General features: G+C 53.3%; 1 protein-coding gene across 1 annotated transcript; it reads left to right on the top strand.

The window, feature by feature from the left end:
- The first annotated feature begins 1,813 nt into the window (after window positions 1-1,813).
- Window positions 1,814-9,001, top strand: LOC139240391 (trypsin-like). The gene is made up of 5 exons (XM_070868886.1): window positions 1,814-1,858; window positions 2,896-3,049; window positions 4,147-4,406; window positions 6,989-7,125; window positions 8,836-9,001. Exons 1-5 carry the CDS (start codon window positions 1,819-1,821, stop codon window positions 8,983-8,985), a joined length of 741 nt encoding a protein of 246 aa, XP_070724987.1. The 5' UTR covers window positions 1,814-1,818; the 3' UTR covers window positions 8,986-9,001.
- The last annotated feature ends 1,350 nt before the right edge of the window (window positions 9,002-10,351 follow it).

Below are 10,351 nucleotides of genomic sequence, written 5' to 3'. Positions count from 1 at the left end.
GTGCGGCGCTCCCTCAGTACTGTCACTGGGAGTTTCGGCCTGGAGTTTTTGTGCTCACATCCCTGGAATGGGGCTTGTACCCACAGACCTTGTGACTCAGTGGTGAGCGGGTTTACTAATCCCACTGAGCCAGTGGTCTGTTATTGAGCAACACCAGAAATGCAACCTTTCTGAAAGCTCATTGGCCACAGGCGAATTACCTGGCGTGGGACACTGCTATCGAAGCCAGGAGATAGCGGAGGGATTTTAATTCGAGATCATTAACAACAAGTTTGCGCTTCTCACGCCTGTTGAGGACGTGACGATGGAATGGCCTGCTGGGTGTTTTCCAGCTGAACAGAGGAGGACCACAGTCAGAAAACCCTTGACTGCCAAATGCCTCAGTGCCCCGTTGTCCCCTGGGCAATCCTTCTCTCCTCTCAATGTCGATCAGAAGCTCAGGAAAACTGTCTTATGTTGAAGATCGAGATCGCACAGGAGGCCATTCGGCCCATCGTGGCTGTGAGAGAGCGATCCCATCAGTCCCACTCCCCCCTGCTCGTTCCCCACAGACCGACAAAAATTTCCTTTTCAAGTCCTATTCCTTATCTTTTTATGGAGAGGGATATGGGGAGAATGTATTTTTACGCAGTGAGTTGTTGTGATCTGGAACGCGCTGACTGAAAGGTCGGTGGGAGCAGATTCAACAGTGCCTTTCAGAAGGCAATTGGAAATGGACTTGAAAAGGAACAACCCACAGCAGACACCACCTTTTTCGAGCCCACAACACACACCCAAAGGATCAACGACACCACCCTGGACCAGGAAATCGAACCCATCACGCCCAACAGCCCAGCAAGGCCAGGCTCACCCAGCAGCCCTGCAGGGCCAACAACACGCCAGCCCAGCGAGGGCACAGCCAACACACCAGAACAGACATTTGTACCGAGGCGGTCCACCAGGGAAAGAAAGGCTCCCAACCTCCTCACCTTGTAAATAGTTTTCACTTTGAATTTGAGGGGGGAGTGATGTTGTGTATCTGTAAAGCATGCACTCTCATGTTCCGCCACCAGGGAGCTCATCCCCTGAAGTCCCAAGGGATCCCAGCATCCCTTGGGAGCACTGTATATAAGCCGGCCCCTAAGGCCTGTTCCTCACTCTGGAGTGTCTTATTAAAGACTGAGGTCACTGTTACTTTAACCTCCCTGTGTGCAGCCTCATCTGTGATGGGAACACAATAGAAATGTTACAAGGGGCCACCCTCAAAGCCTCCCTGATAGAGTGCAACATCCCCACCGACACCTGGGAGTCCCTGGCCCAAAGACCAGTCCCGCCCTAAGTGGAGGAAGTGCATCCGGGAGGGCGCTGAGCACCTCGAGTCTCGTCGCCGAGAGCGTGCAGAAACCAAGCGCAGGCAGCGGAAGGAGCGTGCGGCAAACCAGTCCCACCCTCCCCTTCCCTCAACCACTGTCTTTCCCACCTGTGACAGGGACTGTGGCTCCCGTATTGGGACTGTTCAGCCACCTGAGAACTCACTTTTAGAGTGGAAGCAAGTCTTCCTCCACTCCGAGGGACTGCCAATGGTGACGATGATATTTTCCACTTTGGCTTTACAGGGCGATGTGTTTATCGGACGTGTGAACCGAGCACATGTCTCCAACGACCTCGGCTTGAAATATCTCCGCTATCTCCTGTCGTTTCCCCGCCCCCTGTCCCCAGCCCAAGGCTCCTGAGCCTGACCAGTGAGTTTCCATAGGCAGCTGGCTTTTCCTGGAGTGTATAAATACCGACGGCTCTCGCAGAGCTGACTGTGACAGGGAGTCGCTCTTCAACACTACGATGAAAGTTCTGCTCCTCTCACTGCTCTTGGTCGCTGGGGGTAAGGTCGAAAGTTCTCTCACTGGACAGGATGGGGCCGGGCAGGAGATATGATTGCGGTGAACAGGGAACTCAATGATGTGTTAGCCTTTATTGCGAGGGGGGGTTGGAGTATAAAAAGAAAGATTGCGCCTTTCACCACCACCAGACGTCCCAAAGCGCCTCACAGCCAATGAAGTACTTTTGGAGTGTGCTCACTGTTGTATTGTGGGAAACGCCGCAGGCAATTTGCGCACAGCAAGCTCCCACACACAGCAATGTGATAATGACCCGGATCATCTGTTTTTGTTATGTTGGCTGAGGGATAAATATTGGCCCCAGGACACCGGGGAGAACTCCCCCTGCTCTTCTTCCAAATAGTGGCCCCGGGATCTTTTACATCCACCTGAGAGGGCAGACGGGGCCTCGGTTTAACGTCCCAACTGAAAGACGGCAACTCCGACAGTGCGGTGCTCCCTCAGTACTGCCTCTCCGACAGTACGCGCTCCCTCAGTGCTGCCCCTCCGACAGTGCGGCGCTCCCTCAGTACTGCCCCTCCGACAGTGCGGTGCTCCCTCAGTACTGCCTCTCCGACAGTGCGCGCTCCCTCAGTACTGCCCCTCCGACAGTGCGGCGATCCCTCAGTACTGCCTCTCCGACAGTGCGCGCTCCCTCAATACTGCCCCTCCGACAGTGCGGCATTCCCTCAGTACTGCCCCTCCGACAGTGTGGCGCTCCCTCAGTACTGCCCCTCCGACAGTGCGGCATTCCCTCAGTACTGCCCCTCCGACAGCGCAGTACGGAGCTCCCTCAGTACTGCCCCTCCGACAGCACAGTACGGCGCTCCCTCAGTACTGCCCCTCCGACAGCGCAGTACGGCGCTCCCTCTGTACTGCCCCTCCAACAGTGCTCCAACGTGATCTCATTGAATGGCGGAGCAGGCTCGAGGGGCCGAATGGCCGACTCCTGCTCCTATTTCTGATGCTCTTGATATTTATTGATATATTGGTGCTATGCTGCTTGTTTGGTGACCTCCATTTTATGCATTTTCAATTGCAGCTGTTGCCTCCTCAGATGATAAGATTATCGGAGGCTCTGAGTGCAGTCCTCAATCTGTACCATGGCAGGCATCTCTTGATCTTGGCTACCACTCGTGTGGTGGAGCTCTGGTTAGCGACCGCTGGGTGATATCTGCCGCCCACTGTTGGTATAAGTAAGTGTCTATGTGGTCCTTATCGCAAGGAGGAGTCCAGTTGGCCCATTGCCCTCTTGCCCTCTCTCTGAAAGATCCACCCTGTTCAATCCTATTCATAGAATCACCGAGATTTGCAGCGCGGGAGGAGGGCCATTTCGGCCCATCGTGTCCGTGCCGGCCGACCAAGAGCTACCCAGCCTAATCCCACTTTCCAGCTCTGGGTCTGTAGCCCTGTAGGTTACAGCACTTCAAGTGTACATCCAGGTACTGTTTAAATGTGGTGAGGGTTTCTGCCTCTACCACCCTTTCAGGCCATGAGTTCCAGACCCCCACCACCCTCTGGGTGAAGACGTTTTCCTCAAATCCCCTCTAAACCTCCCCCCAATTACTTTCAATCTGTGCCCCCTGGTTGTTGACCCCTCTGCCAAGGGAAAAAGGTCCTTCCTATCCACTCTATCCAGGCCCCTCATCATTTTACACACCTCAATCAGGTCTCCCTTCAATCTCCTCTGTTCCAAAGAAAACAACCCCAGCCTATCCAATCTTTCCTCATCGCTAAAATTCTCCAGTCCCGGCAACATCCTGGTAAATCTCCTCTCTACCCTCTCCAGTGCAACATCCTGGTAAATCTCCTCTGTACCCTCTCCAGTGCAATCACATCTTTCCTGTAATGTGGTGACCAGAACTGGAATTCAGAAGAAGGAGAGGTGATCTTATTAAAACGTATCAGATTATGAGGGGGCTCGACAAGGTGGATGCAGAGAGGATGTTTCCACTGATGGGGGAGACTAGAACTAGGGGGCATGGCCTTAGAATAAGGGGCCGCCCATTTAAAACTGAGATGAGGAGGAATTTCTTCTCTCAGAGGGTTGTAAATCTGTGGAATTCTCTGCCCCAGAGAGCTGTGGAGGCTGGGACATTGAATATCTTTTAAAAAGTGATAGACAGTTTCTTAACCGATAAGGGAGTGAAGGGTGATGGGGAAGTTGAGCTGGGTCTATGATCGGATCAGCCGTGATCGTATTGAATGGCGGAGCAGGCTCGAGGGGCCGAATGGCCGACTCCTGCTCCTGTTTCTGATGTTTTTATGTTCTGAGCCTTGTGTCGTGTTGCAGCCCGTACTACATGAGGGTGCGGCTCGGGGCACATGACCTGAGGTTGGGCTCAGCCACCGAGCAGTTCATCAACGTGGAGAGCATCTACTGGAACCAGGACTACAACTACCAAACCCTCGACCACGATGTGATGCTAGTGAAGCTGGTCCGGACCGCCAAGCTGAGCAGAGATGTTTCTGCCATCGCACTCCCCACCGAATGCCCCCTGCCCGACACCCAGTGTGTGGTCTCGGGGTGGGGGAATGTCTTGACGGAAGGAGGTGCGTGGAGCCTGACGGGGGAGGGGGGGGTGTCAGCGTAGAGGGAGCTTTACTCTGTATCTAACCACGTGCTGTACCTGTACCTGCCCTGGGAGTGTTTGATGGGACAGTGTAGAGGGAGCTTTACTCTGTATCTAACCCCGTGCTGTACCTGCCCTGGGAGTGTTTGATGGGACAGTGTAGAGGGAGCTTTACTCTGTATCTAACCCCGTGGTGTACCTGTACCTGCCCTGGGAGTGTTTGATGGGACAGTGTCGAGGGAGCTTTACTCTGTATCTAACCCCGTGCTGTACCTGTACCTGCCCTGGGAGTGTTTGATGGGACAGTGTAGAGGGAACTTTACTCTGTATCTAACCCCTTGCTGTACCTATACCTGCCCTGGGAGTGTTTGATGGGACAATGTAGAGGGAGCTTTACTCTGTTTCTAACCCCGTGCTGTACCTATACCTGCCCTGGGAGTGTTTGATGGGACAATGTCGAGGGAGCTTTACTCTGTATCTAACCCCTTGCTATACCTGTACCTGCCCTGGGAGTGTTTGATGGGACAATGTAGAGGGAGCTTTACTCTGTTTCTAACCCCGTGCTGTACCTGTACCTGCCCTGGGAGTGTTTGATGGGACAGTGTAGAGGGAACTTTACTCTGTATCTAACCCCTTGCTATACCTGTACCTGCCCTGGGAGTGTTTGATGGGACAATGTAGAGGGAGCTTTACTCTGTTTCTAACCCCGTGCTGTACCTATACCTGCCCTGGGAGTGTTTGATGGGACAATGTCGAGGGAGCTTTACTCTGTATCTAACCCCATGCTGTACCTGCCCTGGGAGTGTTTGATGGGACAGTGTAGAGGGAGCTTTACTCTTTATCTAACCCCGTGTTATTCCTGCCCTATGAGTGTTTGATGGGACAGTGTAGAGGGAGCTTTACTCTGTATCTAACCCCGTGCTGTACCTGTACCTGCCCTGGGAGTGTTTGATGGGACAATGTAGAGGGAGCTTTACTCTGTATCTAACCCCGTGCTGTAGCTGTACCTGACCTGGGAGTGTTTGATGGGACAATGTAAAGGGAGCTTTACTCTGTATCTAACCCCATGCTGTACCTGCCCTGGGAGTGTTTGATGGGACAGTGTAGAGGGAGCTTTACTCTGTATCTAACCCTGTGCTGTACCTGCCCTGTGAGCATTTGATGGGACAGTGTAGAGGGAGCTTTACTCTGTATCTAACCATGTGTTGTACCTGCCCTGGGAGTGTTTGATGGGACAGTGTAGAGGGAGCTTTACTCTGTATCTAACCCCATGTTGTACCTGCCCTGGGAGTATTTGATGGGACAGTGCAGAGGGAGCTTTACTCTGTATCTAACTCCGTGCTGTACCTGTAGCTGCCCTGGGAGTGTTTGATGGGACAGTGTAGAGGGATCTTTACTCTGTATCTAACACCGTGTTGTACCTGCCCTGCGAGTGTTTGATGGGACAATGTAGAGGGAGCTTTACTCTGTATCTAACCACATGCTGAACCTGCCCTGGGAGTGATTGATGGGACAATGTAGAGGGAGCTTTACTCTGTATCGAACCACATGCTGAACCTGCCCTGGGAGTGTTTGATGGGACAGTGTAGAGGGAGCTTTACTCTGTATCTAACCCCGTGCTGTCCCTGCCCTGGGAGTGTTTGATGGGACAATGTAGAGGGAGCTTTACTCTGTATCTAACCCCGTGCTGTCCCTGCCCTGGGAGTGTTTGATGGGACAATGTAGAGGGAGCTTTACTCTGTATCTAACCCCGTGCTGTACCTGTACCTGACCTGGGAGTGTTTGATGGGACAATGTAAAGGGAGCTTTACTCTGTATCTAACCCCATGCTGTACCTGCCCTGGGAGTGTTTGATGGGACAGTATAGAGGGAGCTTTACTCTTTATCTAACCCCGTGCTGTTCCTGCCCTGGGAGTGTTTGATGGGACAGTGTAGAGGGAGCTTTACTCTGTATCTAACCCCGTGCTGTACCTGTACCTGCCCTGGGAGTGTTTGATGGGACAATGTAGAGGGAGCTTTACTCTGTATCTAACCCCGTGCTGTACCTGCCCTGGGAGTGTTTGATGGGACAGTGTAGAGGGAGCTTTACTCTGTATCTAACCATGTGTTGTACCTGCCCTGGGAGTGATTGAAGGGACAATGTAGAGGGAGCTTTACTCTGTATCGAACCACATGCTGAACCTGCCCTGGGAGTGTTTGATGGGACAGTGTAGAGGGAGCTTTACTCTGTATCTAACCCCGTGCTGTCCCTGCCCTGGGAGTGTTTGATGGGACAATGTAGAGGGAGCTTTACTCTGTATCTAACCCCCTGCAGCTGCCCTGGGAGTGTTTGATGGGACAGTGTAGAGGGAGCTTTACTCTGTATCTAACCCCCTGCAGCTGCCCTGGGAGTGTTTGATGGGACAGTGTAGAGGGAGCTTTACTCTGTATCTAACCCCCTGTACCTGCCCTGGGAGTGTTTGATGGGACAGTGTAGAGGGAGATTACCTCTGTATACATTTAATGGAAAGGTACTGATTCTTGACCATGTATAACAGACAAATTTTGCTTTTACTTGCAAAGTGTCAATGCCTAATACACTGCAGTGTGCGACGATTCCGTTAATGAGTGATGCTGTCTGTAATGGTGCCTACCCCGGAATGATCTCCAGCACTATGATCTGTGCCGGATATATTGAGGGTGGAAAAGATGCTTGTCAGGTAGGTGTGGCTTAACCATCAGTTCGCAAACATTTATCGGCAGACCATCCCGTGGCATTGATCCTGGTTCAAGCGAACCATGTTTTAGTAGGTGAGAATGTTCATAGACCATAAGATCACAAGAACTTGCATTTATATAGCACCGTTCACAACCTCAGGATGTCACAAAGAGCCGATTGCTGCTGGTGGGAGCTTGCTGTGCGCAAATTGGCTGTTGCGTTTTCTACATTAAATGGTAACTGCACCGTAAAAAGGATGTCACAGCCGATGAGGTCCTTTTTACAGTACAGTTACCATTGTAATGTAGAAAATGAAACAGCCAATTTGCGCACAGCAAGCTCCCACCAATAGCAACGGGTTATATTCACCCAGGTAATCGGTTCTTTGGTTCTCGGTTGAGGGATCAATATTGGCCCCAGGAACCACGGAGAGCTCCTCCCTGCTCTTCTTCCAATAGTGCCTTGGTGCTATTCGACATCCACCGAAGACAGCAGAGGGCCCTCGGTTTAAAGCCACGTCCAAAAAACGTCATCTCCGACAGTGCGGCACTCCCTCAGTACTGCCCCTCCGACAGTGCGGCACTCCCTCAGTACTGCCCCTCCGACAGTGCGGCACTCCCTCAGTACTGCCCCTCCGACAGTGCGGCACTCCCTCAGTACTGCCCCTCCGACAGTGCGGTGCTCCCTCAGTACTGCCCCTCTGACAGTGCGGCACTCCCTCAGTACTGCCCCTCCGACAGTGCGGTGCTCCCTCAGCACTGCCCCTCCGACAGTGCGGCACTCCCTCTGTACTGCCCCTCCGACAGTGCAGCGCTCCCTCAGTGCCGCCCCTCCGACAGTGCGGCACTCCCTCAGTACTGCCCCTCCGACAGTGCAGCGCTCCCTCAGTACTGCCCCTCCGACAGTGCGGCACTCCCTCAGTACCGCCCCTCCGACAGTGCGGTGCTCCCTCAGTACTGCCCCTCCGACAGTGCAGCGCTCCCTCAGTACTGCCCCTCCGACAGTGCGGCGCTCCCTCAGTACTGCCCCTCCGACAGTGCGGCACTCCCTCAGTACTGCCCTCCGACAGTGCAGCGCTCCCTCAGTACTGCCCTCCGACAGTGCGGTGCTCCCTCAGTACTGCCCCTCCGACACTGTGGCACTCCCTCAGTACCGCCCCTCCGACAGTGCGGTGCTCCCTCAGTACTGCCCCTCCGACAGTGCGGTGCTCCCTCAGTACTACCCCTCCGACAGTGCGGCACTCCCTCAGTACTGCCCCTCCGACAGTGGGGTGCTCCCTCAGTACTGCGCCTCTGACAGTGCGGCGGTCCCTCAGTACTGCACCTCCGACAGTGCGGTGCTCCCTCAGTACTGCCCCTCCGACAGTGCGGCACTCCCTCAGTACTACCCCTCGGGCTAAGACCTCGGTAAACGCCCCCTGTCCCCTGGCGGAGCGGAGGCCCTTTCATGTCGCGGGGCCGACCTGAAGGGGCCGCGATGTGTCGGACCTGTTTCCACGGACCGGGCCGTTCGGCCAACCAGAGTTATACTGCTGGCTGCGCAGATTACCCCCGAGGCGATCTCCAGTTTCCCGGATGGTTGGTTCCTTTTCCTTTCGCTGTGCAAAGGTTCCGCCCTCACCCTCTCCCACCTCGCCCACCCATTTCCCCCCCGACCCCCCTACCCCACCTCCATCACACTTGTGTAATCACCTGCTTTCTTTCCGATGCAGGGTGACTCCGGAGGACCCTTGGCGTGCAACGGTATTCTGCAGGGGATCGTGTCGTGGGGCTATGGGTGTGCTGAGCCCAACCACCCGGGGGTCTACACCAAGGTCTGCTCGCTCCTCCCTTGGATCCACGACATCATGGCCACGAAGTGAGACTCAACCTTCTCCATCGCCCCGGTGAACATTCGGGAATACGCATCGGATTAATAAAGAATTGAATCTAAGCCCGTCTCCTGTCTCTTTCCACACCCTTGGCAAAACCGTCAAAGACACACACACACACACACACACGCACAAAACAAGCCACGTTCCTGTCCCAGGACATACGATTCAGACTTGAATGTAGGGGGTATGAATCAGAAGTTTGCAGATGATACTAAAATTGGCCGTGGGGTTGATAATGAAAGCTACAGGAATCTGAAGCTTTGGAGGCCGTTCAGACAAGGTTCACTCGGTTGATTCCGGGGATGGGGGGGTTGACTTCTGAGGAAAGGTTGAGGAGGTTGGGCCTCTACTCATTGGAATTCAGAAGAATGAGAGGTGATCTTATCGAAACGTATCAGATTATGAGGGGGCTCGACAAGGTGGATGCAGAGAGGCTGTTTCCACTGATGGGGGAGACTAGAACTAGGGGGCATGGTCTTAGAATAAGGGGCCGCCCATTTAAAACTGAGATGAGGAGGAATTTCTTCTCTCGGAGGGTTGTAAATCTGTGCAATTCGCTGCCTCAGAGAGCTGTGGAGGCTGGGTCATTGAATAAATTTAAGACAAAGACAAAAATTTCTTAAACGATAGGGGAATAATGGGTTATGGGGAGTGGGCGGGGAAGTGGAGCTGGGTCCATGATCAGATCAGCCATGATTGTATTAAATGGCGGAGCAGGCTCGAGGGGCCGAATGGCCGACTCCTGCTCCTATTTCTGATGTTCTTATATCAATGAACTGGTCAGGTGGGCAGAACAGTGGCAAATGCAATTCAATCCGGAGAAGTGTGAGATAATGCATTTGGGGAGGGTTAACAAGGCAAGGGAACACACATTAAATGGTCGGACACTGAGAAGTGTAGATAAACAGAGGACCTTGGAGTGTAGTTCCACAGATCCCTGAAGGTAGCAGGCCAGGTGGATAAGGTGGTTAAGAAGGCACACGGAATACTTGCCTTTATTAGCTGATGCATGGAATACAAGAGCAGGGGGTTTATGCTTGAACTGTATAAAACACTGGTTAGGCCACAGCTGGAGTACTGCATGCAGGTCTGGTCACCACATTACAGGAACGATGTAATTGCACTGGAGAGGGTGCAGAGGAGATTTACCAGGATGTTGCCGGGACTGGAGAATTTTAGCGATGGGGAAAGATTGGATAGGCTGGGGTTGTTTTCTTTGGAACAGAGGAGGCTGAGGGGAGACCTGATTGAGGTGTATAAAATGATGAGGGGCCTGGATAGAGTGGGTAGGAAGGACCTGTTTCCCTTGGCAGAGGGGTCAACAACCAGGGGGCACAGATTGAAAGAAATTGGG

The sequence above is a fragment of the Pristiophorus japonicus genome, chromosome 31, assembly GCF_044704955.1.
Source record: "Pristiophorus japonicus isolate sPriJap1 chromosome 31, sPriJap1.hap1, whole genome shotgun sequence".
In the NCBI taxonomy this organism is placed as follows: domain Eukaryota; kingdom Metazoa; phylum Chordata; class Chondrichthyes; family Pristiophoridae; genus Pristiophorus; species Pristiophorus japonicus.
Note: the sequence above shows the minus strand (reverse complement) of the source record. Positions and strands in the feature narration are given on the sequence as shown.